Source organism: Rhipicephalus sanguineus, chromosome 4 (genome assembly GCF_013339695.2).
Source record: "Rhipicephalus sanguineus isolate Rsan-2018 chromosome 4, BIME_Rsan_1.4, whole genome shotgun sequence".
In the NCBI taxonomy this organism is placed as follows: Eukaryota; Metazoa; Arthropoda; class Arachnida; order Ixodida; family Ixodidae; genus Rhipicephalus; species Rhipicephalus sanguineus.
Window position 1 is genome coordinate 179,013,885 of NC_051179.1, and position 27,844 is coordinate 179,041,728.

General features: G+C 47.1%; 1 protein-coding gene across 1 annotated transcript; it reads right to left on the reverse strand.

Annotated features, from left to right (window-relative positions):
• LOC119390935 (DIS3-like exonuclease 2) lies at positions 1 to 27,844 on the reverse strand. Its single transcript, XM_037658651.2, has 7 exons — positions 27,671 to 27,844; positions 20,105 to 20,346; positions 15,026 to 15,209; positions 13,681 to 13,767; positions 12,040 to 12,187; positions 9,985 to 10,220; positions 1 to 81 (listed from the first exon to the last, which is right to left on the reverse strand). Exons 1-7 carry the CDS (start codon positions 27,836 to 27,838, stop codon positions 1 to 3), a joined length of 1,146 nt encoding a protein of 381 aa, XP_037514579.2. The 5' UTR covers positions 27,839 to 27,844.

Below are 27,844 nucleotides of genomic sequence, written 5' to 3' on the forward strand. Positions count from 1 at the left end.
TCATCGAAGCCTATCCACGGCGAAAGTGGCATTGTCGACGAACAGGCTGCAGATGCATGGCCCAACCTCCGCCTCATCGAGCTGCAAAAGGAGTATGCGGACAAAGACATTTTTAACCTCGACGAAGCCGCTCTTTTTTATAAGAGGCTGCCTAACTGCATGTACACACCAAAAGGTGAAGCGTGCTCAGGCACTAAGCAACGCAAAGATAGGATAACCATTCACTTCGGGGCCAACGCTACCGGCGATGAAAAGCTGCCCCTCCTCATTTTGGCAAGTCGCTGAATCCCAGGTGTTTTCGAAATGCACGGCTCCCGAGGGATGTGACCTACCGTGTAAATAAAATGGCCTGGATGACGGCAACGCTTTTCGAAGAGCATGTCCGTGCGCTTGACTGGAAAGTGGCAAAGGACAATCGGAAAGTGTTTGTTGTAGATAACTGCCCTGGGCAAGGAAAAATTGACAACTTGGCGGCAGTTACACTAGAGTTCCTGCCGGTGAACATGACATCCGTTCTCCAGCCAATGAACCAGGGAGTCATTGAGATGGCCGGAAGTATTATAGGAAAGCCTGCTGCACCGAATTCTGCTGTCGTACGACAATGGAAAAAAGTATGAAATCGATCTGCTGGGTGCAGTCAATCTGATGGCCGAAGCCTGATGCCAACTATGCCCGCTAGCGATTGCTAACTGCTTCGCACATGCAGGGCTTTCTCGAGCCCCGGAATCGATCGAACAAAACATTAGCGCAGAATTCAGCGGCTGCGATGAGCTGTGTAATGAAGTGCGCAGGGCAACTGGCTGCGTGAGCGATACTGAAGACGGCGAGATCGCCTTTGAGGAGTATGCGCTATCCTCTTGCTAATTTGAGCCACCTGTGTGAAAGAATTCTCGGGACCTTGAAATCTGAGCTGAAAGACTCAGTTGAAAATGATAGGGTACATGAGAAGAAGCCGTTCGCCAGCATCCCTTTCTTGCACAGTGTTTCCCATCGTCTCGAGAAGGTTGGTGCTAGATATGATATTGACATTGTTGTTTTGGCTAAGAATATGCTTGGTAGAGTATGTGCCGCTGTTGAAAGGAAGGTGGACGGGACTGTGCAGAAATGTCGTGAATGTAAGGTGAAACCCAGGGAGAGCCCTTCGGTTTGTGGCAAGGGAGTTGTGTATCAGGTGCCTTTCAGTGCGGTAAATGCTGTATAGAACAGACAGGCCTCTGTCTGAATGCGCACCTGCAAGATCACCGTCGATCTTTGAAAGGCCAGCCTTCGTCAAATTTGGCCTACACTGCCGTGAGTGTAGGTGTAGTCCTCTCTTGTCTGATGCCACAGTGCTCGCATGTCATGGGGACCAGATGGCACGTGAGCTCGTTGAAGCTTTTAGATGCGAAGCAACTTTTGCTTGGGACTGTGTCCGTCCTTCCATCGGCGACCGTCCGCTCGGGAATCGTGTGCTGGCACGCGCTAGCGCGTTCGAGCCTGTGTAAGGGGCTGGGTAAGATGCTGTGGCCTCTCACACTTGCACTCTCTCAGCAATCATGTGATGGTGTCGGGGAACGAGATTCTGTAGACGCGCAATGAACCAACCCATTGTATCCTAGTTAGAACGCGCTGGCACGTGCTAGCGCGTTCGGGCCTGTGTAAGGGGCTGCGTAAGACGCTGTGGCCTCTCCCCCTTACACTCTCTCAGCAATCACATGATGGCGTCGGGGAACGAGATTCTGCAGACGCGCGATGAACCCACATGCTCCCGCGTGGTGTGCTCCAACAAGAGTTCAGGACGAGTAACAGCAACAGCAACTACAGTGGAACTTCGATTATACGTCCCCCGGTCCTGCGACGACCCGCGTTTTACGGCGAATTGGCTTGGTCCCGGCAAAACCCCCACAGAAATAATGTATTAAAAACCTCAATTGTACGACGCAATTTTACGCCGGCCCCACCTCGTACGACGCTTCGCTGGACTGTCAGAGAAAAAAAAAGACCTACAATGATGCGGGCTGGCACGCAAACACACTGCGGCCAGGCGAAAAAAGCCGGGAAACCGAGGAACCGAGTTCGTATCCGCGCTGCCACCACAGGGCCTCTTCAATTTTTCGACACGCGGTCGGCCATAGCTAGCCAGAGCCAACGTTGGCCGGAGCCAGCCGGAGCGCATTCGTTTTGTCGCATTGCACTGCGCACTTCCGTTGTCGCCTTTTTTTTTTCTCTCTCTTCTTTTGGGTGGTTTTGTAGTGACCGTTGTGAGCAGATAACATGGCAGATAATTTCGAGCTCGCTTTCTAGTATGCGATAACTTTCACTAGATTTCGTGTCGTTATACCGGACGTGTTGAACGGCGATTGTTGAGCCAACGTTTGCGACAGCCGCGGGAACCGGAACTCGCCGCTGTCTAGCTACCAGAGGGCTGGGGCGTTTTAGCTGCTCGCGATTGGTCGAAGCTTGCAAATCGAATAGGCCTACTGCCGTGCTGCCATTCAGCCATTCCTTCACGTGTTTGCCTCATCGGTTGGTTGTGCTGCACCGCAGCTGCTCTGTCCACGTGCAAAATTTTCTGCGTTCGGACATTGGTGTGCGAGGAAGCTTTCGAATTCTTGGTTGCGAGTGCTGCGTCTCGCAATGTCGCGGATCCGAAAACCACTGACGCTCGGAGAACGACCTGAACATTCCCGAGTCGTCGCTGAAAACGATCCTCGCGAAGAAGGACAGCATCCTATTAAATGCGGCAAAGTTCGGCCTGAACAGGAAGGCCGCGAAAGATGGCAAATATGCTGCCATGGAGAAGGCCCTTGTTGAGTGGTTGCGTCAGGCCCGCAGTTCAGGAATTGCCGTGGATGGCGCAATTTTGAAGGAGAAGGCTGAGACAGTTGCATTGCGCTGCGGCATTGACGACTTTAAAGCCTCCAATGGCTGGTTGGATCGCTTTAAAAAACGCAGTGGAGTTGTGTACAGCCGCTGCTGTGGAGAGAGCGCGTAAGTCAGCTCCGACACTGTAGAAAAGTAGACTGCATTGCTGCCGGAATTGATACGGGAATACAAGCCGTCCCACGTGTTCAACGCGGACGAAACTGGATTATTTTATAATATGCAGCCAGAACAGACATTGGCATTCAAAGGAGAGAGCTGTCACGGGGGTAAGCGAAGCAAAGAGCGTCTTACCGTATTGCTTTGCGCTAATGAAGACGGCTCTGAAAAGCTTCCTGCCCTCGTGATCGGCAAGTTTGAGAAGCCCCTATGCTTCAAGAATTTGAAAAGGCTGCCGTGCCAGTACACGTTCAACCGGAAAGCCTGGATGACGGCTGCTATGTTTTCTACATATCTGCAGCAGCTGGACTCCAAAATGGGGGCAAAGAACAGAAAGATTCTTCTTCTGTTTGACAATGCGCCATGCCATCCATCAGATATGTCGCATTTGAGAAATGTGAAAGTTGTATTTCTGCCCCCCCAATTGCACTAGCCAGCTGCAGCCACTTGATGCTGGCGTCATCAAGTGCATGAAACAGAAATATCGGAAGTTTCTGGTGCAGCGTCGGCTGGCGGGCATGGAACACAAGCAGTTGGATAAGAAGCTTTCTGTGCTTGATGCAATGCACTACATTGCTAGTGCATGGGACGCAGCCACGCCAGAAACCATCGCCAACTCCTTCAGGCACTGCGGCTTTAACAGAAGTGGTGCTTGTTCTACCAGTGAAGCTGCAGTGCCTGTTGACGACGAACCAGAGTTCGGCAGCCTGGAGCTGCCTGGATCTTTCGCGGACTATGTTGGTGCCGACGACGACGTTGCAGTGTGCAGTGAAGTGTCGCTGGATGACATTATCGAAACTGTGCGTCCCGACACTGCGGGAACTTCTGACGAGGAAGAGATGGACGACGCTGCAGAGGCTAGCGCGTCCGTTCCGACTTACGCGGACGTGTTGTGCTACATCGACCACATTCGGCGACTTGCTTGCGCACGCAACGAGATCGGCGACTTGCTGCCAGATGTTGCAGCTATCGAAAGAAAGCTGATGCGTCGTGGCTGGGCAAACTCTCAGAAGAAAATCACAGATTTTTTTAAAAGGTGAGAAATAAAGGTTCGTTCACACCTCCGATAAAATGCGTGGTTGTCATTTTTTCAATTAATTTAAGGGGGGACACTGTACTTGAGAGAGAAATGCTAAATTTTTTTCATGTATTTAAAAACAAACTTAACAGTATGATTCAGTTTTTAATGCTGATTTTGAAAATGTAATTATTTTTTTCCTATGTCGATTAGTTTTTGAGATATCTTAAAATTAATTACCCATTGTTTCCAGGTACGGTACACAAAAAAATTTTATTAGAGAGCTACTATTGACACATGCCTAGATACTAATGAACATAAGGCACACAGGGGTAGGAATGCTTTTTTGATCTGATGATCTTTAGCTAGGTTGTAGCACCTTGATTTTCAGTGTTGCAGACACACCCACTTTATGCTCCAATTTTGTGCCAAATATAAAATGTTTGAAGATATTATTCAAAAATTCACAACTACCCCTGTGTGCACTACAGATAGAGCTACATGTCACAACAAAAATGACAGTCCTAGCTGCTCTGAAGGCAGAGATATCTTTCTGGCAAGTTTGCAACCGCAGCAAAATTTGAATCCTGAGAAATCGTGAAAAAACACAAGTCCATTTTGGGCAAACTCTAGCATGGAATAGTCGTGTATTTACAATAATTTACAATTTCAGCATTCTCGGTAGGCACCAGACAGGTAGTCCTTCTGCTTTGAGTCCCCTAAATGCCTTTTTTTCAACGCCCGCTGCATGTTTTCTGCAGAGGCACGCTTGCGAGCTGATGCTGTTGATCTGCGACGGTCTTTTTCTGCCATGCGTTTTTTTAGCCGAAGGTCCAGGCCCAGACACATTCATTGTAGCGAAGATCTCATTCAGCGCTGTTTGGTGATTGCCAGTGGTCTTCATAGCGCGCGTGGCAAGAATGTTCACAACGAACGGGTTACACGTTTTCCGCTGTTCACGCGCGGCGAGCTCCACACCGGCGCGTTATCACCGCAGATCTCGCACGACGTAACAATCTTTACTGCGAGGCCGTATTCGCGCTCACCTATGCGCAGACACATCGCCGTCGCACCCTTTGCACTTCACGTTTGACTGCAGAGCGTTTAGAGCGTCGAGGCTCACCAGAGCGAAGCGCGTCTCCATCACATCCGAGCCAGCCGCGGCGTCGTCCGTGGCAGTGTCGTTTGCACAAGCGAGAAGACCCGATTTTCGCGTGATGGCCGGCGTTTATGCTAGGTTCCGGAGTTTTACTTCCGCGTCCTTCTCGATCTTCAACAAATCAGCGGGCTCCAACATGACGGTGTCGCGCCGAAACGTCTGTCGAACGTAGTCGCTGTCAGAGCCGCTTTCACCCGCTAGGCCTAACCCACAGTCAGCGTCTTCGGGGGCCAGTGATGCTACTGGCTTAGGCCACTTTGGAGCAGCTTTTGGAGCAGGCAAAATTGCGTTTTGGAGCAGCAAAACTAGCTTTTGGAGCAGGTGCTCTGCCTTCAACAATTCATTCTGAGCCGAAGAATTCTTTAAAAAAGTAATAAACGTCGACCACAGCAGCGTCGACATCCGAGCCAACAGCACTTAAGCCGCGGGCAAATTAGTTGTGCACTTTGTGCAAGCAGCACTCTCCTACATCTATGATGTCAGGGTATGCTTCCTGCATCTTTTTTCTGAAGCTTTTCATTGCATTAGGGCCATCCGTAGAAAAGCAAATGACATTTTTCTGCGGCAGGTCCATCATTGCTCTCCGCACTTCACTAGCCAAAATTTCCGAAGTAGCAGAGCCCAGCCGGAAAGACTGTAGGTGTTCCACAACTCGCTGCATTTTGTTGGAGAAATGCCTAACTACAACATCAAGTTGTTGGCACCTCTGTTCAGGAAGAGGAGTCTCGTCAATGCTAACAGATAAAACCACATCCGGCTTGTTCAGCTCGTCAAGCACAAGTTTCTTGAAATACGGCCCGAGGCCATCACTAACTCTGTAGGATGCCTTCAACCTCTTACAACTAAACTGCTTCGCTGTTTTGGAATCTCCAAATAACTTGGGAAACAAGGCAGTTGCTGTGTCGGCATGGGATGCCCTTGAGAGTCATGCCAACTTTGTCACGCGGTCACACTGCAAAACGTTCCATGGACTGCCGAATTCCAAAGTCGGCTGGATCGTTTTCGGCCGCTGCAGCCCACCTGAAGCGTCTCAATGACGACTGGTAGCATCAATGTACCGTTTCATGGCTGCATGTCGCTTGACTGCTGCTACGCCATGTTGCCTACAGTTGATGTTTTGATTACAAAAAAAAAAACACAAAACGCAGTTCCTTCGTCCGCTTGACAACACCATATTGATATAGTATAACCTCATTACAACAGACCTTCATAGTGAAGAGGATTTTGGTCTGTTATAAAGGGAGTATGTAAAATCCAAGTACTGTTACAACAGACTTTCATGTAAACACTGAATGGGTCTGTTATAACCGGAGAGAATTACGAGTCACAAACATGGTCTCATTTTTAACGGGGGACCAAAAAAATGCAATTTTTGGAAAATCGCATTTTCAGTTTCTGTAGCCCATTTCTATTTGATTCCAAAATATCTTCAATGAAAACTACGTAGAAGTGCTATAAAAAATTTGTTTTGCGTCTGCCGACTTTGTGAAAATTGCGGAAATATAAAAAAAAAGCGTTTTTCAAAATTATAGCTCGGCAACGGCGCAACTGGGCGCAACCATTTTGGGCTCGTCGTAAAGAGCATTTCTCCGCGTTCAAGTTCTCCGTTTCAGCTTGCTCCTCTATTCAGTAACAAGCGTACGAAAAACAAGTTTTGGCTGCTTCTGAGGTATTACCGCAGAAGCAGCCAAAACGTGTTAATGCTCGCTTCGGGATCGTCGTCTGCTGCTTGTGCGTCGCGAGGTCGTGGCTGTCGAAAATTGCGCTACTTAGTGACGCGTTCGCACTCGTTCTGTGTTTACGGGTCGACGATAATATGGAACGCTTTAGTTGGGCAGCTGCAAGCGGAAGCTCAATCATCAGATCACGATAGCGCGCAGCACTCGTCGCGAACATCGCAGACGTGCGACTAATAGCGTTGACTCGTTGGACCCGCTGTTCGAGGTTCTTCTTATCAGCACTTCGAAGCTTATGGCAAAGACCACCGCGGGACAACTCCTTGTACTCGCAATCGAGCATGACGTACTTTGAAACATCGGGCACCGCGGCCACGCACATCGCAACCGAGCTTTCTACTAGATGTCGTGGTTAGGCCTAACTCCGTTCACGGTGCCGATGTACGAGCCAAATCCGAACTTTGCGGACAAGAACATCGCGCTAGCGGACATGCGAAAGCGAAGAAGCCGTAATGTCCTTCGTCTCAAGCAACGAATGGCATTGCCCGCTGGCTCCTCAGAACCGCGGATGGGCATTTTGCGCATCGGCAGCGGACCCCCCGGCCAAGCTCGCCGCGCAGCGACCGCGCGGAGAAGCGGTGGCAGCGGCTCGCAATTTCGCGTGTCAGCGTCCCAAACGCAACACCAAGTACGCTGCGCGCCGGTTTTTTTTTCTTTTTTTTTCTTTTTTTTTGTCGCTACAGCTAGGCATAGCTGATCATTGACAGGCCGGGGATCGGCGGCCTTCGTTCTTAAATCAGTACGTCGATATCCGCGGTGCGCTGCTCCCGTCCCGAAAGTATTCTAAGTGATGTTTGAAGTCGGAAGTTAATGACCGTGGTAGAAAAGTCCGCTCTAAAGGAGTCCTGACCACCTTGCTGGCCTGAAATTTCAGTCAATTATATCCGAATGTCCGTTGTACTAGACTCCGTTGTAAACGAAGCTCAATCAATGGAACTAATACGGAGGTCGGCATAACGCCGCAAATTGGTATGTAATATCCGAATGTCTGTTGTAAACAGATCCGTTGTAACCAGGTTATACTGTATTTTTTCTCACTTTTCATCACTCTCATGGAAAACGCCCGCGTCCGCGTACAGCACGATGTCGCCGATGTCGCTCTCAATGGGGGAACCTCATGTAGTTAGTTTCATTTCTGAAAGTCAGAGTACACCCCTTTGGCGCAGGCTTGGCGCAGAATCGCCAAATTTTGAGGAAATGTAGCAAGCTGTAGCAGCCAGGGCACTTTGGCGCAGTCTGGCGCTATTGGCGCAGCGGTAGCATCACTGGGGGCGCTTGGCACGGGAGGCAAAGTACCGTCGACATCTTCTGAAGGTGATCGGCGCTTCTTTTGAAAGTTGTACACTTTCAGTTTCTTTGTCCGCTCACCGAATTTGTACTTCGTAGCGAACTTTGGCGTCGAGTTCGGCATGGTTGCGCGTTTCAGCCGCGTTGTCCGACGCGAACTCCCGCGGCCCGAGCAGACAACTGTGGAAATCTGCCAATGGCGTGCGCGCTCACTGTCACGTGCACTGGTAGACCAATAGGACCGCGCATTGGACTAGCTTTTCGCGGGCTTTTTCTTAGTGGCCCGCTTGGCGTATGCAGTAGTGGTGGCGCGAAAATAAAAAAAGAAACGCGGCTCTTTCGAACGGGACCAAGATGGCCGCGATCAGAGACGTAGAATGGCAGCTGCGCGTCCTGCAAGAAAGCCCATTTTTGCGCGTCCATCGAGAAATATTCGCGTCACATGCATGATATAAAACGCTACTGCGGCTAAAATATCAATCCAGGACGCGTGAAAATTTGCCAGATTATGCATCAGTCACTGTAAAATCCGAAAATAACATTTTCAAAAAAACGATTTTTTCGCGATTTTTCGGTTTCTAAGACCCGTGTCCCCCCTTAAGCTACGTTCCTCGGAGCAGCGTAGGTTTGTGCCGCGGACTTTCTTAGGCATTATGTGCCCGCTGTTGTGGGGCAACAATGACCGTCACTGCCTATATTCTCGGTTTTTTGATTATACGACGCCCAGATTACACGACGATTTCGCGCGGTCCCCTGAAAGTCGTATAATCGAAGTTCCACTGTACAGTGAATTCATGGTGTGCTCCACTTGTGAGGACGCGTTAACATCTCCCACTAAAGGGAACCATGTGGGGATGCGCTGCTTCGCATCCCCACATGGTTCCCTTTAGTGGGAGATGGTGTAGTTTTTTTTTTATTTTGAAAGCTGGAGATGACTGTGTGGCAAAGCCTTCCCTTGCATTAAACAAGGCAGAGATAAGGTACCTGGATGCGCACATCTGAGGTTTCTGGTTCTGTTTGTGGTGAACATGTGGTTTGGGCTTCCTATATATTTTCGTCTTTCTAATAAAAGTTCAGTTGTTAGTATGCACTTTTGCCTTCTTCGTCTCGTCCTACGTTTTTTCGCGCTATTTTCATTCAACACTTTGATGTTGTCAATTTTGAAGAATAATGCTAATTATAATTAACCTATGGAAACGTGGTCATTTCCACACACCTTACAAAAACTGTCACTCGCGAAGTTCCCTCAAGTTGCCTTTTGTTCCCTAGAAATGATGGCAGCACTTTCAGATATTTCCAATATTTACTGTAGAGTTTGTTCATTGCAAATGTTAAGGGGATACTGAACAAAAATGTGAAAAAATGAGGGAAGCATGAAATTCAACTTTGAAGACACGACTATTGTCATAGACAGTGTTTATTTCACACATTTTTAAACAGAAAGCTGTATTCTCGGAGGATCGTGAGTGCTCAGTGGCTGCACGCTGGTGTGCCAATGGCCGCAATGTCGTGCGAGCTGGCAGCAGCTATACAACGGTGCAAGCGCAGGAGGTGCGTAGGCTGGTAATGGCAAAGGCAACGTCCCTTTAAGTTTGTGAAAAACCCATTAAATTATTGATTTTCCGCTAGTTTCTGCCTGAGACCCAATTTCGGAAGCCAAGCTTTCATGCTGACTAAGAATCTCGGCCGCAAAAGCTTTTGTTCAGTATCCCGTTAGTGCATCACAGTGAACATCTCACAGTAGCCACAGAAGAAGTCCTCACATCACAGTAGACGCGCTTGACCATGCCGACGCTGAGCGCGAGTACGTCAAAGGCGTGTTCAAGCACGGCCGTCACCATGGCCTTGTCCTCGAGCGAGCCACACTGTTCCACGAAGGCATGCAGGAACAGGTCGATGCTCAGCTCCTGCACAGTGCGTGCCTTGTACTTGTTGTCGTTGCAGTGGTCGGCCACCGACTGCAACTCCGAAGCACTCAACGCCACGGCAGGTCCACAACCTGCATTTGGTTATTTTTTCAGAAATATTGCACGCAACACGCAGGTGCACGATACGTGACAACACATTCTAGCACTGTAATAAAGATTACAGTTAATGGTCTATAACGGCTGCCTTGAATTCACTTGCATTGTTGATCGTGAGTCCTCCCTCCCTGCTTAGCTTCCAGCACGCTCATTGGCAAATCTATGTAACTCCGGTCATACTTGATGGATTCTAAAAATTCATGCGGCAGTCGATTTGTGAGGTAATAAACCATTTGATGGTTACTAGGAAAAGAGTTGCAGGGATTCGTCGTGCGCTGCAATTGCTTTCTCTAATTTCTCGTCCCGTCGAGCACGCTGGAAGCTAAGCAGAGGGGATGGCACGGGGGAAAGAAGTTACATCACGCGCGCGTCACGACCTTGAGTACTTTTTCTTTTTGAACACGTGGCTAACCTTTAGTGAAATCGCGTGCGTGTGTGGGCACGTGGCGGACTCTTGTGGTGGGCGCAGTAACTATGCGGCCACTGACACTGAAAACAGCCAATTGCCGTGAATTAGAGCATATGGCGCAGCCATTTCAGTATATGGCATCATTTGTAGAGAGAAGAGGGATCGATTTTTAGCTGACTTTGAGAGAATTAATTGTAAATTCCAGGCCGTGTGCTCCGCTATAATGTTTGGCTCACGTGTTCTCAGGAGCCTCAACTACTGATAGGCAGCGTTTTCTGACCACGCTGAAAAAGTGTTGCAGGGACAAAGGGACAACGAGGCTGGCATTGTTACTCACTTTTTATTTCTTGGCACAGAATGCTGAAATTTGACACACACACTACAAATTATATTAGAGAAAAATTTAAGTTTCCGTTAAGATATCTCCATTAGCTTTTGTGTTATAAGAATTTATAAGAATTCATAAGAATTCAAAAGTTCCTTGATGGTGAAAAAAGGCCTACCGACAAGCACTCCACTGGTACAGACGGCAGCGGTTGCCATAGCAGTAGCCAATAGGAAGGTGCCTCTCAAGAACCTTGCGTGCTGCACCGACAGGATGGCCACAGAAATATGTCTGACCGCCTTTGACTTTTTGTTGTTTGTGCTTTTTCTGTGTGGCCATTGTAAGCAAGGGCGGGAACAGAAATGCGAAGCTTTGAGCTTTCAAATAATGCCAAGATGGAGACGCTCGGTGGCAGTAAAGATAAAATATGGTGTCGTGGATTCTTGTGTTATTGCACTATTTTGAGCTTCATTTTCATCGACCACTCATACCAAATGAATTTTTTTCGAGCACTTAGAGCGAGTTTTCAGCGTTATCGTATTTATACTGCATAGATAAAGGCACTGCACATGCCGAAACAAGTGCTTTCCGAAAATTTAGCTTTTTTTTTCTTCAGCGATTTTCGCGATTTGATCTCTGCAAGCCTTCTACCATGTCAAAGATTGCTTTTTTTAGTACTGTATAGATGTAGTTTACTAATGCAGCTCAACCTATTTTTTTCGCTGGTGTCCGTTGTGACCTCCCTCTGATGATATAAATACACTGGACATTTATTGGAAGTGTTTCATCACCATCACATAGGACACTTATTTCTGCCTGTCAACATTGGAGGGTCCATTTTCAACTCGGCCTGTGCTCTGCGACTACCTCTTTTTGCTTTGAAATTTGATCATATCTGGAAATGCAGAGTCTTTAATGAGACTGCAATAACGTGGCAGAAGTTGTTTGACAAGCTGGCATTTCACATTTCACCGATTGCACTTCGGTGCCGCCGATGAATTTCTCGAGCGGCCGTGACACAACATTCGCTAAAGCGTCCACAAAAAGCTTAGCGACTCACCGAGGGCAGCTGCCAGCTGCCGGTGCACCACAATGTCGGCGTAGCGCCGGATGGGTGACGTGAAGTGCGTGTAGAGAGGCACGTTGAGAGCGTAGTGGGAAAACGAGAAGGGATCCTCTCGCCGCCCCGCACAGAAGTAGACGGCCATCTGTTGTCACCAGAAGCACGTGTTGATGAAGTGAATAGGGCACTTGGTATTCAATAGATACGCACAAGTAATAAAGCAAGCGCTGAATATAAACGTGGCACAGACCTTCAGCCACTTTGGCTGACCACACATGGCCGTTACACGTACTAGTACAAACAATACATGACAGGACAAGCTCTCCTGTCTCCCTCCCAAGCAATGACCAAGCCCAATGCTTCAGTTATCGAAGCTCCTGTCTTTGCCGTTTATTCTTCGCACTAAAATCCTCAATTATACCGAATGAGCTCCAAGTAGCCCAATCTGCCACCCTACTAAGCAAAAGCTATCATCATCCTCAGCCTACTCAAGGGCAGACGAGGGTCTTTTATTTATTTCTTTTATTAGTTGGTTGAAGTGAATGAACAAACTTATGCAAGCACTAGAACAAAACATGTACAATTTCTAAAAGCTTATTTATTAGGCTAATTTTTGGCAACTTTGCTTTGTCAAATATAAAAACAAAACATGTGGAAGACTGCCAGAGAGCTGGTCTAGCCGGTGATGCTAATCCGATTGTTTTCAACGAACTTTGAAGGCAAAATAAAATATGAGTATGCTTCCATATCGCTAGCGAACACGCACAAAGGACGACATAAAAAGAGACAGGACAACTGCTAGCGGTTGTCCCGTCTCTTTCTATGTCGTCTTTTGTGCGTGTTCGCTAGCAATATAGAGGCCTACAGTCAATACCAACTAGCCAAGCTTAATGCATTAAAATATGAGTGAAATTTTTTTGCTCCATACTATTTCTGATCATCGAGAATTATAATTTGGAGAACAATGTTACAAGAAAATAAATAGCATGTCTGGCTAGGTCAGCTTCCTGGCAATCTTGCCACATACTTTGTTTTTGTGTTTGACAAAGCAAAGTTGTCGAAAATCCCCATAAGAAATGTGCTTAAATATGCGTTAGAAATTGCATATCTTTTGTTCTAATGCAGCTATTCAAAATCTGCTTAGCGATTTCAAATCTGCAGGAAAAACTGAATAAGTGTATTAAATTTCATGCCATTCACCCAACTTTTAAAAAACCGTTTTTTAAGACCCACGTCTCCCCTTAAGCCCAATGCAGCAGAAGAACTTCCCCCTTTTATCAGGGTCACTACCATCCAGTGCCACTTAACTTACACCTGGAAATTTCCAGAGTTTATCACACCACCTATAATTCACTGCTGCACTTGGCCGCACATCAATTCTTGCAGTTAACTTACACCAATAGTGTCTTTGAAATGAATGAATTCACAACATGGTGACAAATAGAAAATTCTGTGGTTGTCAAACGATACCTTTCTATCATAACACCAAGACCCAAAGCTTTTGTCAAGAATGCTGCGAGACATGACGTTTCTCATCGAAAAGTGCATATTATGCTTGCAGATACGCACAAGTTTGAGGACCGTTGTTCCTGTGTGCCATAGCTAGACCATAAAAGCCTAAGCATGTGCTACACTCACCTTCATGGGCTTGGAGAGCATGTGTGTGAGCACGTTGAGTTTGGCATGCGACAGCTCGTCTGTGCCCACCATAGCGTTCAGGGAGGCCTGCGACACAGACACACGAGGCCAAGCTTCAACGTAAGTTGGCTAGTGTCACACACTGGACTGCCTCAACGCGACAACACATAATAAGCCGGCATCACAGCAGAAAGTTTTAAGTGGCACATTCTGAGTGCAGAATGTCAGCAAGCACAACCCATACAAAGAGACAAAAAAGTAAATGAATGGAAGTGTAAAGAAAAAAATATATATGTACCATTCACTGCAAAACTCCCTCGAGTGAAATTTGAGCACAGCTGTACACGTTTTCGTTTCACAAGTTCCTCGGCAGCAGTGGCGATAAGCTTTGACCTCCACAATGTGAATGGCAGGATCTTCTCCATCTTGAGAACCTTTTAGCGCAAGCTAAGACAGGGACACAGAGTTAGGGGACAACACTGGCGCTGGTGTTGTTCCCTCCCGCTGTGTCCCTGTCTTAGTTTGCGCTAAAAGGTTCTCAAGATGAATATGCACCAACTAGCTCGACTTTCGGTCTTACTTCAGGATCTTCTTGTCAACGGTGCTTACCCTTCAGCAGCACCTGCGACTGCAAATACTATGGCACCATCTCGTGCGCCACTATGCTGTCCTTCTCACCATTCTCTCTCTGCTCTGCTGTCACTTCCATCATTTCCTGTGCGTGTTCACTTAATTATGACAAGTGACAATGCAGGAATGGGGACCTAAGAGCTGCCCTCTCAAATGAATGCAAGTGGTTGTTTGAGGCTCCTGAGAAAAGCAGGGTGTCGTGCTTTAGTGCTTGACCTTGAAACCTTCACTGGCATATGTCAGGGTGAGCTCATTTAATTTACTACAGTGACAGCTTTTTGACGGCTATTTTTGGCTTGATTTCACAGGAGGCATACGCTCTGCACATCTTCAACTGCTCATTTTCAATGCACTTGAACACATGTCAAGTGGTTTGCGGTATAGCAGCCTATGGTTACATTTCTGCCGGATTCGTGAGACCTTTGCACCCGCTGATGCATCCCGCAAAGCTAGTAAGCTGCTATGACCCACCAATAGGCTTAATTACTGTTTTATTTATTCAATGATGCGTGAAGTAAATGTTCATTTCCTTTTCCCTTGTTTGACACACTCAACCCCCAGGACCCCCTTTTCCCCGGACATGGCAAAGCCACGGTTGGCGAGGCATGAGAGGGGTCGAAACCCCCCAGGTTAGCTCGGGTCCGTGGTGTCGCTACACACCAAACGCCTGCTGGCGCAGACGCCCTTGCGGGACAAGAATCAACCATTGTAGGACCTGCAGAGTGCCGGCTGAGGTGGTGTCCAGGGGGACCCCATAAGCAGTGCACAGTGCCTCCACCTCCACCAGTTGGGCGTCATCGGGTGGAGGGTGCGAGCGCAGAAAGGCCTCCTCGGGAAACGCCTTGTACAGCCGGTGGGCCACGGCCATGTTGGCCAGCAGCATCAGCTCCTCAATCAGCCTGCACAGACAAGGAAGGCGAGCCAGCAGGGATGTGCAATACCATTTGTCATCGGCAAAACCTCAATATCGAAACATTTCAAGGCCAAGAGTGATCGAAATCACAAAGAGGCCAACGCAAGCATTTTATTGCAATAGCACTCATATGGACACTCTCGGGTGATTTTTGCCATCGCCGTCATGCCCCGGATATATATATGTATGTATATATAAATAAAAACAAGAAATGAAAATAATTCAGAAGAAAAAAATCCCGAAGCACTTGACCGGGGTTTCGAACCTGCGACCCCTCGCTCTGCAGCTTGCTGCCTTAGACAATTACGCCATGCCTCATTCGGTCTCCTGGATACTAGCGGCAGAATACAAACGAATGTTGCGCAGGTAAAGAATAACCATCTAAGCGCACGCTCGTGCGAAAAAGAATTCTTCCTCTTGTTCTTCGAGCACCTTGATGATGATAGTTATGCAGGCAAAACCACATATAGCATAGCCAACTGTAGCATGCGGCGCTCGCTCTACTTTGGCGCGTGCTTTAGCTTGATAGAAGTAAAGAAGTACAAAGGACAAAGAAGTGCATTTGCGCTGTAATTTTAGCCTCAGGAATATGTACCAACTAGAGCCAAATGAAGTTTTGTCTTAGTGACCAGAATCGACGCCCGCAGGGAACGTGAGCCGTGGCTTCACGTGCCACTGCCAAGCGCCTTCTTTATTTCCTTCTCTTGAGATCGCGCGCTCTGCGGTTTTGTTTGCCGCCTAAAGGAAGGCTCTGCAGGGCCTTGGGGCAACGCGAGCGCAAGAGTCCGAGAGTGGCTAGCATTCTGCGCATGCGTCCTGGCGGCTCACAACTTTCTTGGGTCCCCGATTCTAAAACTGTCTAGTGTTTCGCCGGACTTGGGATGTGCGCCTTCAACTTGTACTTTGACAGGGCGTGGTCGAACGTGCTCGCGCGATTACCTCTTGAAGGGGAGTTTTGTACGCCTTGTGCTTTCACAGCAAAGTTTACGTTGAAGCTACAGACCACGCGAAGGTTACAGTGCTCGCTGCAGCGGCTGCGTTTGCGAAAGGAGGAGTCTGCTAGTTATAAGAGCCAAAGCAGGGGCTAGTTGAAGTAACAACTGTGACAGCGGTCTAGCTGCTTCTAGCTGCTTGCCATTCTTCCTGTGACATTCCAATTTCTTGCTATCGCATTCATTGCTTCGCCCTTCAGGCAAAACTGTGACTTTTTTTCTTTGAATTCCGTGGATCTCAATGAAAGTTGCATTCCTCTGCACACTTCCGTCATTTATGCAAAATTACAGGCTTGAGAGGTAGGCGCAAGTGAATATGATTGACCACCTCGAACAGCCCACTTGGCTCCCCACAATTATTGGCCACATTGTGTGCCATGTGAGCCTGGGTACAGCAGCAAGAGTGATGGAGTGCCTATACGGGGGGCATAATTGTGCAAGTTTGGCCCTGCTTTCATTGTTCAGGAACTGCTGGTGTGTCTCAAATTCTGGCTGCAGATGAGTCCTGAACGCCTTGCAGTGCAACCACAACTTGCATTACCAAATTAATCCAGCAGAAGCATAGGGGGCATCAATTGCTGCCTTTAACACTTTCCTGTCTGCAGGAAAATAGGCCATTTTTGGGTACTCTAATAAACAATTTTGCTACTGCCACATAAAATTATATACTATAATATATGGTACGAATTTGTAGAACAAGGAATGTGCTTTCTAGTGGTATTAAATTTAAAGCAAACATTGCTGAAGTATTATGAGAAAAAAAAACGTTAATAGGAAGATTTTTAATATCAATACATAAATACTAGGGGTGTGCAAATATTCGAAATTTCGAATATTTTTCGAATTGTGTTTGTTATTCGATTCAATTCGCACTGGAATTTTACTCTTTGAACAATTCGAACTTCCCAAAGACAAATACAGTCAACGTACGATTGCAAGTGACCCCTTCAGATTTTAAATATGCTTCACCTCATTACACTCTCGTACTGCGGCAAAGCTGCCTTTCAAGCTCCGTTACGGTCGCAAATTCATTAACTCAAGAAAACGCTGGTTCCAACATCGAGATGAAACATGTGGCAGAGGTGGGGGCTCAATTAATGCTGTTTTGAACCTGAAATTTGGGCAGGAAGTCCGAAAAATCAGGCGCCGAAGCTTTTTGGCATCCAAAATTTCATATGTTCTTATATATCGACGTCTACGAGGCAGATTTGGAACTCCGGACTTGAAGGGAGTGCACCCTTGTCCGTCACATCAGTTCAGCTTCCACAGAAGTTGAATGAGGAGGAGAGGCTGAGGAAACGGCATCTTTGCCAATCAAGTGTAAAGTGTTGTCGGCAACACTTTGGTTGCACCAAATCATGTACATAAATACAATTCGGCCTCTACATTCCCTCATTCATGATAAGACAAGAACTATGAAACAGCGCTTTCAGCCAGCGCTTCATCAACCTAGTGAAAAGAAACACTTTCATGTTGCTATCTCATCAGAATATGCTTAGAAATCCTCTCCAACTTTTTTTTCTGCAATTTCGCTTCGAAGTATCAGAATAAATATTCGACAAATATTCGAGAAATATTCGAAAAATATTCGATTCGATTCACACTCATACTTCAATGTTCGACTTCGCTTCGCACCCAAAATTTTGCTATTCGCACAGCTCTAATAAATACATCAATTCTGCATTGCACCAAGTGAACACAAAAACATTTCGAAATATACGTTTTGACCAAAAACGTCATATCCAATGTCCCTGAAAATATAAACATTCTATGTGTAGCCGTTATTTAGACACAAGAAAGAACGTTAGCCCAAGTGGCTATAGTGCCACCGAGCAATGCAGTTATATGATGCGGTGAAGCAGAGGTTTGCGCAGCATGTCTTGCAGAAAACATTCGTTTTCTGTTCTATTTTTGGCCCAGAAACATGCATCCATGCATAGTAATTAGTTGCGTTTCACACCTCGGCGAATATTTTGCAGGTAAAGAACAGCACAAACAAATCGACAGGTCAGACGAAATGCCCGCGGCACTACGGAGCACAATGCCAAAGTACACTGCGGGTCGCCTTCTTGCACTAAGATCCACTCATTGAGCAGTGCTGACACCCCGCAGATAAGAGCTGTGACCTTGAGAACATGCCAGATATATTTAGAATGGAGCGCGGCAGCGACGGCTCGGTTCAAAGATAAAAACGAAAGTTACCGGCGGATACCTGTTGACATTCTGTAGCTGTTTTCACTGTCTGTGCCAATGTCCGATGAGTCAAAACCATCTTCCGAGTCTGCTGCTGTCGTCAGTAAAACATTATGAATCAGTCTTGTCCGAATCCGCCGAAATTTGCCATTTCCGAGAGGCAGGTGCGCGCGATGTCCATGCGATTCTTGAATCTACGAGCGTTCGACCATCTCGACATAAAAGGCACTTCAAAGCTCCCATTGCGGCGAAAAGGGTAAACGAAAAAGCGAAACTGGAAAAATAGTTCCTGCTCTATACGGTGGATAACGTTAGCTGTCCGTGAGCGCTTCTAGCGCGGTAAAATTTGAAATTGAAAACCATCGATAGCGGGCTATCGATGGGTATATGTGCGGACAGGAAAGCGTTAACTGTAGTGTAGTAAATGACGTAAATTGAAATTAAAGTGGATGAAGAATCGCTCTTCCTATCAGTGGGATCTGAACCCACAACCTTCTAATTACGTGCCCGATCCTGTACCAATTGAGCTATGACAGAAGGCACTTCGTTAGGTACTTCTCTATGTGTAATCCCTGGAAGTGTTAGCCAGCACCACTCGCAGCCAAGGCAGCGAGTGTGGAACGATGGCAGAAAGGGTGATTTTGCATCCACGTTAATTACTACTTCACTACATTTAAAGGGACACTAAAGAAAAACAATGAATTGGCCTAGATCGATAAATTGTGCTCTGAGAACTCTAATGTTGTTAATTACGCCATCATGTTTATTAACAGAGGAGAAAATCAAGTTCAAAGTTTCATTTTTAAATTTTGCGCCAAAATCTCCCCATGTGACGTCATGGATTTCAAAGTGTATTTATCGTACTTTGGTGCCATTGGTTCAACAAAATTACCCCAAACTTGGTATGTTAAAAGTCTACAGCCCCCTCAGAGGAAAATGTACTTCATTTTTACCGATTAGGAACTACGTAGTCCCTAGCAGGCGCCGTCAAAACATGGGACGTCACAGCGAACGGTGCAGAAACTTCTAGGTGGCGTCGCCACCCACATTTTGTTTTTGCGCGTTTTCTCACTTACTAAGCGTCTTCTCGCAGCAAGCGTGGTGTTTTTGGCATCGTGAAAGAGCCCTTTACTAATATGAGAAACATTGTTTCGCTCTTTAATGTCCCTTTAAAGGCAAACGATTAATGGCCCTTTCCCTGGCCTACTTGTCTGTCTGATTCATCTGGTCGTGTGTAACAAAGGAACAAGCCCCTCAAAAAAATATCCCCTTCTTTCGTTCACACAACTTGTATAGTATGACGAGAACACTGGGCTGAGAGCGTCCAAACAGGGACAGCAAGAGCTGGACAGGCGCAGGCAGCGTTGCAGCAACCACAGGCTGGGCAGCTCCAGCTCATGCCTCGATAAGAGCTGGCCATGTGGCTGCAGCACTGGGTATCCCTCTTCACTACAATTGCTACACGTGCATAAGAAATCTTTAAACGAAATGTTAAAGACGAGTGTCATACAGCAATTACAAACCATGGAACCAACCGGCAAAAATTCGCACGTACAGCATGCTATATTCTCCCACTGCACTGTAATCACTGCACAGCACAAACAATTCATTTGATTTCTGCCAGATGCAAAAGTTATACGCAGTTGGGAGAAGACCAGAACTGGTGCAAATGTAATGCTCCCCTCCGTCGACTCACCGGTGGCTCTCGGTGTGCTCGTAGACAGAAAACCCGTATGGCTGGAAGTTCTTGCCAAGCGAGAAGACCACCTTGACCTGGTCTAGTCGCAAGGCTCCCCCGTCAAAGCGGCGTCTACGCATGGACTCTGTCATGCCACGCAGAACATGCAGACATTCGGCTATCTCGCCAATCGTGTGCTTGCCAAACACATCCGGCAACTCGCCTGGGGCACGTTCCCGATCGGGGTCGTCCAGCAGGTCCTGAAAGACGATGTTCGTTTGTCAGCACAAAGCACTGAGACAACGGTGAGCATTTTTTTTAAAAGCTTGCCGCTACCTAGAGAGTTTGTACAAAACTCATGCACATTTCTTGTAGATAATACCCACAGTGAAGGAATACAGAGGTTTCTGAATGCCACCATCTGGCTAGGAATAAGGTGCAGTGCAATGCGTTTATTACGTCCACTGCTACAGACACACTCGACGTTGAAGCTGCCACTTTTGTTCTTGCTCCGATAAATTTCTCTGATTTTTCCGTTAACTACGTCAATAATAGGCTTGTGCGAATAGTAAAATTTAGGCCCGAAGCGAATTCGAAGCGAATAGTGGTTTGGTCGAAGCAAATTTCGAAGCGAATTCGAATAGTTTATATCACATATTATAAAGAAAAATGAGCATATTTGTCATGACCCAACTAACCAGTGCAATATTTTTGAAGTTGAAACAAGGCATATGCATATGTCATTCTTTTTCGTTCAAAGGGAAGTGGAAGCAACTTTGAGTAATAGCAGGATTTGACTTTTGGTAGAATGCAAGTGATAACCTGTAAAATATATCAAGTTTTAAAATTTACTATACTTAGAGCATACAGTAGACTCTCAGTAAATGGAAATCTGTTAGACGGAACTGCTGCTTAAATGGAACAACTGAATCTGATATGATTAGTTTCGTACATTAATTCTGCACCCCTGTTTATCTCTCAGTAAACGGAACTCCTGTTAAATGGAACACATTTTCCTGGTCCCTTTAGGTTCCGTTTAAAGAGAGTCTGTATAAGCCAGTATAACAAGCTTTTAAACTTGAAAAAATGATGAATCGATGTGAGGGTAATACAGTACAACCTCATCAATTGGAACTCTGTTATTTCGAAATCCCGCATAATTAGAAGGATTTCCTTGGCCCCGTATCTTGCAATGTAAATCTGAGTGGATAATTTGAAGCGGCGGTCAGTACTGGCCTGGTTAATTCGAAACTTTGGCTGCCATGTGCCCATTCCCCGATCCCGATTTAGCCGCAAATCCGCAGAAACGATGGCCCTTAGCAGCCATAAGGCAATGCAGTGTCACTAATGAGTGACAAGTAAAGCATCCCAGCCTCACTGCTGCCAGCGCAACAAAAAAAGTAAACGAAAGGCGGTCTCGTAATCAGCTGAAATGTGCGCCTGCGGAAAAGACGTGCTTCACTGCAACACAGCAGTGACACGTGGGCAGCATGACGCATGCTTCTCTCAACGTCAGCGCCTCATGATTTACCCATTCTTTCAGGGAAAATAGAGAAATTAATAAAGGGCGGTCTGACGGAATTCATGATGTATGCGAACCTCCAAATGGCGGTTGTTCCGGCCATTTGCGCACTTGCACTGCTGGCGGAGTACTTACCTGCAACGCCTTCGAAAACTCAGTTCGAAAACTTCAGTGATCATCTTTTCCACCCAGAATACATCGAGGATTCCGTCACACTGGTCATTATTAAATTCTTCGGACCACCTCCATTCCTCCCTCTCCCCCGAGGCGGGCCTGTCAGGTCCTTCAAACAACAGCCACATCAATACACCAAGAAGTTCCTTTGTTTGAGGTGCTGCACTGCCGCAAACGCCCAGACAGAGCGGATTGCTCATAAAGCCGATCGTTATCGTCCCTGTAGTAGCGGCGACAATGCTACATCGCCGAGGTGATTCTAGACACATGGTGCCTGATCCCTGCACCTGGAGACGCAGGACAAGAGAAAGCTGCATGGCATGTCACTACTGCGAGCCCCCTTCTCCGGCTCGCTTCAGCCCAGCCACAAAGCTTTTCTGCGAATCATTCGGTGCTAGGGAACCGAGGTCTTCGGCCTTGGCGCCAAACGGAACAGGTTCGGTCATAACGGCATCCTCATTTGCTCCCTAACATATTGAATATAGCTCCCAACAATGTGGTGTCCTGTGTAGCCCTCTTTTGGAGCAGACTCTGTGCGGCGAAAGGCCGAAGTTCTGATGACGATGAATGGTTTCCACATCTACTTGAGAAGCGCGAAGGCACACTAACACACACCAGCGAGAGTGTGTGAGTGAGTGCCTTCGTCCTTTGGTTATCTCTGGTTTTTCTCGTACCAGTACGGACTCCTAACATAGCAGGAAGCACATGTTTCTGGTTAAAAGAAGGAGAAGGGAAGGCTCCTTCCTTGCCGCTGCGGTAGTGGCCAGGCTTATTTCAATGACCTTCTGTTTAGCAAGGTAACAGTTTGGGCTAGTTGGTTTTCCATTTTTGCTGAAGTGGCTTAGTGCAAAGCAAGACGGAGGACATATCAACGACGAAAACGAGCGCCTACTTCCAACTAAAGGTTTATTGTTTCCTACACACATGGGAAAAGCAGAAAGAAGAAGAAAGAATGAAACAAGGAATGTTTATGGAAACATACAAAGGAACCCCTCTCACATTGCTGGTGTCTTCCAGGAATTCTAACTACCTTTGCGATAGGCATAAGGCTGGCTTGGTGTGTGCATTCCTCAAGTACAACGCATGGTCCGCATGGTACATGAGGAGCATATAGCTCCTCAAGTACCATGCAAACTAAAGACCCTAGATTTTTCACTTTTGCTTAAAGTGACATCTGCCTCCTCTCCCCACCCCCTCATGCGCAGCTGGCACCTGCCGCCGTGTTCTTCCTAGTGTAGAAGAATTACAAAGCCATGCATTAGCCACGCAAACGGGCAACATGCGAACGCGACGCTCAAGTCTCCCCGCAGGGGACGTGTGCCCTGCTGCTTCACCAGGGCCAGCTGCGATGGAACGCGCGGGGGGGCATACACTACAATGTATGGCTGGAGAACCCGTTTCTTCTGTTTCTAACATTGTTGGCATGCTCACGCAGGCGATAATTCAAGCATCTTTCAAGTCTGAATGTGCAGAATGGGATGCGGGTAGGAAGTGGTTAGCTTGCTGCCAAAAAGGTGAGAATTAGGCAGCAGGTTTCACGCTCAGCACAAAGGTCGAAGTGATGGGTGCATTTCTCACCGCAGACAGGGAAGGTCGCCGCAGCGCCCTAAAAAATTCCACGTGCCTAAAAATTGCCGTCGAGAAGGTGTGCAGGAGGAGGGGGCGATCGCCCAGTCGCCCCCCTCTGGATCCGCCACTGGTTATAACAAAGTAAATGAAGAATAGTCTTGTCATAGATAGAGTGTTAAAAATATACATTTATGACGAATTTTTTTATATAACGGACTTATTTTCGTGTCAGATGTGACTTTGGTGTAATGAGGTTTGAGTGTATGCCTATTTGCACATTTCGAATACTTCGGAATTTCCTAAAATTTAAATTCGTGTCAAAATGAATTCGAATACTGTAATATTCTTTCGAATATCCGAAGTGCTGGAATATTCACACAAGCCTAGTCAACACGCCAGCATGTTATCCGTCAATGCCGCAGGGTGGAGCCATGTCTCCACCGATATCCGCTTTTAGGGGGGACGTGGCTTTGGAAAACCACCTTTCTTATAACTTAACGGATGTTGATGAAAATTGGCACAAATATTCAGCAAGTCTCCCTGATGCTTCCAAAAAAGTTTCAGAGTGATATCTCCACACCTTTTTATTCAATTAAACTTTTACTTCTAGCATTCCTTAGCACTTTGCGCAATGCCCGGAGAGTTTAAAAAATGCACTAGAAGGCTAGATGAATATTTGTTGCATAGCTAAATGCATGCTGAGTATCGTGACATTCTTGCTTTATTTTTTTTGCAACACAATATTCTTGCATTGCGATTCTTTTTGCTACCTTTAAATCAGGCACACTCTTGTGGTGAACGATTAGTCACATCGTAATATTACAAAGAGTCAAAACGAGAAAGAATAAATGTCACGACATGCATTGTAGTCTAAGAAACATGACAAAAGAAACGGAGCCAAAATAGGCCACACGGTTACGAAGAAAATGGCTGCGCAAACTCGGCAGGCAGGCGAAAAGGCACTTTTGAGAAAACGGCTCTCGAAGTTTTACCTTGCATCCAATGGTCTAGAATGCACCAGGATTACAGTTTTTGGTATCCTTAGTGATGCGAGGTCTCTTGATGCTTGCTTTGGTGCACTTTTGATGCCTTTTTTTCCCGTATGGCATCTTTCTCTGCAGCTCTTCGAATGGAGTGCTTTCCAGGCTTCGGGCCAAGTGATGCACAAAACTCTCAATAAGCATGGAGAGTGCCAGTATTATACTTGCAGACTGCCTCATTGGCAGCTGTTTCAGCAGCAATCAGTGAAGCGTTGAGCTCTTCTGGTAGAATTGACCAAACTACTGAATGAAGACTCTCGGCCGCATTGAGTTTTTTTTTCTTTTGGCAACAGCTGAGCAGCTGAGGGTGGTCAGGTTTCAGTAGACTGGCAGAAGTGCAGTGCTGCCAATTTATACCTGTGTAGTGGTGGAGCCTTGCCTTCAGCTTCTGCAGCACGGTACTTGCACCAGCTCAGGGACTCGAGTGGGCAGAATTCATGGTGCAGCTCTTCATCTCTCGAGGTGACGTGACAGAATGTTGCCATTATGGCCTTGTGCATGTCATCAACGTGAATGTTGTCACGGAGAGCCATACCATAATAACTAGTCAGTCTTTTAATCAGGTCTTGAGTCAGGCCGCCCCATCCTCCTAGTCGTTGATCCTTCTTGCTTTTGATACAGGTGTTGGCAGAGCTCTACCCATCCTCTTTTTGACATCATTTATACAGTCTTCTTTAGCCAATGGAATAAATCCGTATGTTTTTTCTTCAGAAAGAGTCAGGAGAGTATCACTGTCTGCATCACAAACAAAGGATGTGTACCGCAGGTCATTCTTTCCAGTGACCTTCCGAATAATATTAAGGTGGGGGACGTGGCATTCAGTACCAACTTTCTTATTCCTTCGTAGGTTTTGATGAAAATTGGCACACTTATTGCAAAAATTTCTGGGATCAAATATCTGAGCAGTTTATTCAATAACGCAAGTTGGTCAGATATAAATTCAACTCCCTGCTTCACACACACCACGCTCATTTGCAACCCTCGCCTGTGATGCGTTTCATCATCCACTCGGTCGCGGAAACGGTAATTTGCGAGGCTTTCGTTATTTTAGAAGATTCATCAAAGCTAGCGGCGATACCAAGCATGAATCCAAGAGTGCCTAAATTGCATCACCAGCGCTTTCTTTCAAGCCGATGTACTCGGCTGCGGGGTCCGGGAAGTCGGCACACGATATGCTGGCTGGCGGCATTCTGTGACAATGCACAATGCTCCTAGCCGCGGCAACGAAAAATCAGTGCACGTAACGTGCTTGGTCTCGCATTTTGCGGCGCTGACGCGCGAAATTACTAGCCGCTGTTCCGAGCGGTCGGTCAATGCGCGATGAGCTTGGCCAGGAGGTCCGCTGCCGATGCATAAAATGCCCATTCGCACTTTCGAGGAGCCAGCAGACGATATGATTTGTTGCTTGCGACGAAGCACAGTGCAGCTTGTTCGCTAGTGCGATGTCCTTGCCTGCAAAGTTCTGATTCGTCTCGTAAACCAGCGCCGTGAGCGGAGTTAGGCCTAGCAACGACTCCGCGCAGTAAGCTCGGTCGCGGTGTGCGTGGCCGCGGTGCCCGATGTTTCAAAGCACGTCATGTTCGATCGTGAGTACAAAAAGTAGTCCCGCGAAGTTATTTGTTATTACCAATGGCGAGGCGTGCTGGAGCAACATGGCGGACGCGACCAATCGGAGGCCTCGAAACGACCTTCAGAGATTTTCTTTTGTGCGCTTGTTTTCGAAGGGAGGAGCCAGCTGAGGCGGGGAATTTGAAAACGAAAAAATGCTCTTTGCGACGAGCTCAAAATGGCGGCGCCCGGTTGTACTGTTGCGGAGCAAGAATTTTTTTAAAAGCACCGTTTTTTTGCGATCTCCACAATAATTTTCGCCACCTCAGCCCGCGCAACAAATTTTTTAAAGCACTTCTAGGTCGTTTTCAGCGAAGATATTTTGGAATCAGATAGAAAAAGGGTTACAGAAACTGAAAATGTGATTTTCAAAAAATCGATTTTTTGGCCATTTTGCGCGATACGAAAGCCGCGTCCCCCTTAACCTTCGGAACTGCGTAGTCTATGTCAGTGATTGCATCAATAGCAACTGCGGTTTTCTGCGAGGTGGTTGTAACAAACAGTAGCTCCGTCAAGCACTGCTTGCCGTAACTGATGGCAGAACCGAAGTTTTGGAGAAACCGTAACCGAACGAACAAGTGCAGCAGAATATGATCATGATGATAGTGAATGAGGGGGAAGTGGCTAGGTAGCGCTAGTCACCACCCGGCGGAAGCGCTTGGGCCGCCGGGGCATCTAGCGTCTACTAAATGCGGAATGCACGGATGACGGGACGGTTTGCGCTGCCACTGCCACCACAGCTGCTCGCTATGCTTACACTGCTGGTTTCTTTGTGTTGTGACTTCGCGCGTAGCATGCGAGCTTGTGCACGTTACGTTCTTCGGCTGTGCTTGTGCGTGTTGCCGCCGTCGTCGTGCTTCATAGTGATGGCGACCGTCACTGGAGTGAAGCGGCTACAGCAGCCAGCGAATGACGACTCAGATGCTCCAGAGGACACCTGCGAGCCCACTGGAAACATGGACGACGAAGAGGTGAATGACACGCATTTTAAGTCTCTCCTTCCTAGTGGTGTCCACCTTGAGGACTATGTCGCTATAGACGATGCTGGTCCGCTGACTGACGATGACATATTATAGGAAGTGCTCGAAAAGGATCAGAATCACTGTTCCGATGATGACAGTCAAGATGAGCCGATGCAACATCGCACCGTGCAGGACGCCGCCGAAACCCTCGTTGTCCTCGAGGAGTTCTGTGTCGGTTCTTGCGACAGCGAGCGCGGAAGAAGATCGTTCTAGCACAAATTCTGACGACGAGGAAGACAAAAATAACGCAGTTTTTTCATGAAATAAAGGTTTGTCTGTGCCGAGTACATTTTCCTTTTGTTTGCATGGTCCATTCGATAATCCGGAATTCGGTTAACTTGGGACATTTTCGCCGGTCCTGTGAGATCCGGGCTAACGAGGTTTTACTGTACTATAGACTAGATTACCCACTTTGCTTTTGCACACATTTTCCTTGTTTTTCTTTGTTCTTGTTTTCCTGGGTGTTCTTTTCAAATAAATTTTTCAGCTGCGAGTCAGCGCTCGTTTTGTGTGTTTGTACCTTCTTAGCCTACGTCTTTTAGCGCTGCTTCAAGGATGCAGGTGTTACAAGCACTAAAATGTAAGTCCCTTCGTTGGTTTCGAATACTGCGACATTGATTCGAATATCCGCCTAAGTCCGAAGTCTCACCTGTGCGTGCTCGTAGCTCAGCTTGCAGCACGACCGGATGATGGAGCGGCCAAACCATTCACTCAGCACCCGACCGTCGGAGGTCAGTGTCCAGACCACTGAGAAGGTCAGTTTGTCCTCACCAGGGTGCAAGCTGCACAGGTGATCACACAGCAGCCGTGGCAGCATCGGAAT

Excerpts from the sequence above, each read along its gene's own strand:
- LOC119390935 (XM_037658651.2), bottom strand. The coding sequence starts at position 27,838 with ATGCTGCCACGGCTGCTGTGTGATCACCTGTGCAGCTTGCACCCTGGT. Across the intron at positions 12,188-13,680 it reads TGCTCTCCAAGCCCATGAAG|ATGGCCGTCTACTTCTGTGC; the intron begins GTGAGTGTAGCA and ends TGGTGACAACAG. Across the intron at positions 10,221-12,039 it reads GCAGCTGGCAGCTGCCCTCG|GTTGTGGACCTGCCGTGGCG; the intron begins GTGAGTCGCTAA and ends AACCAAATGCAG.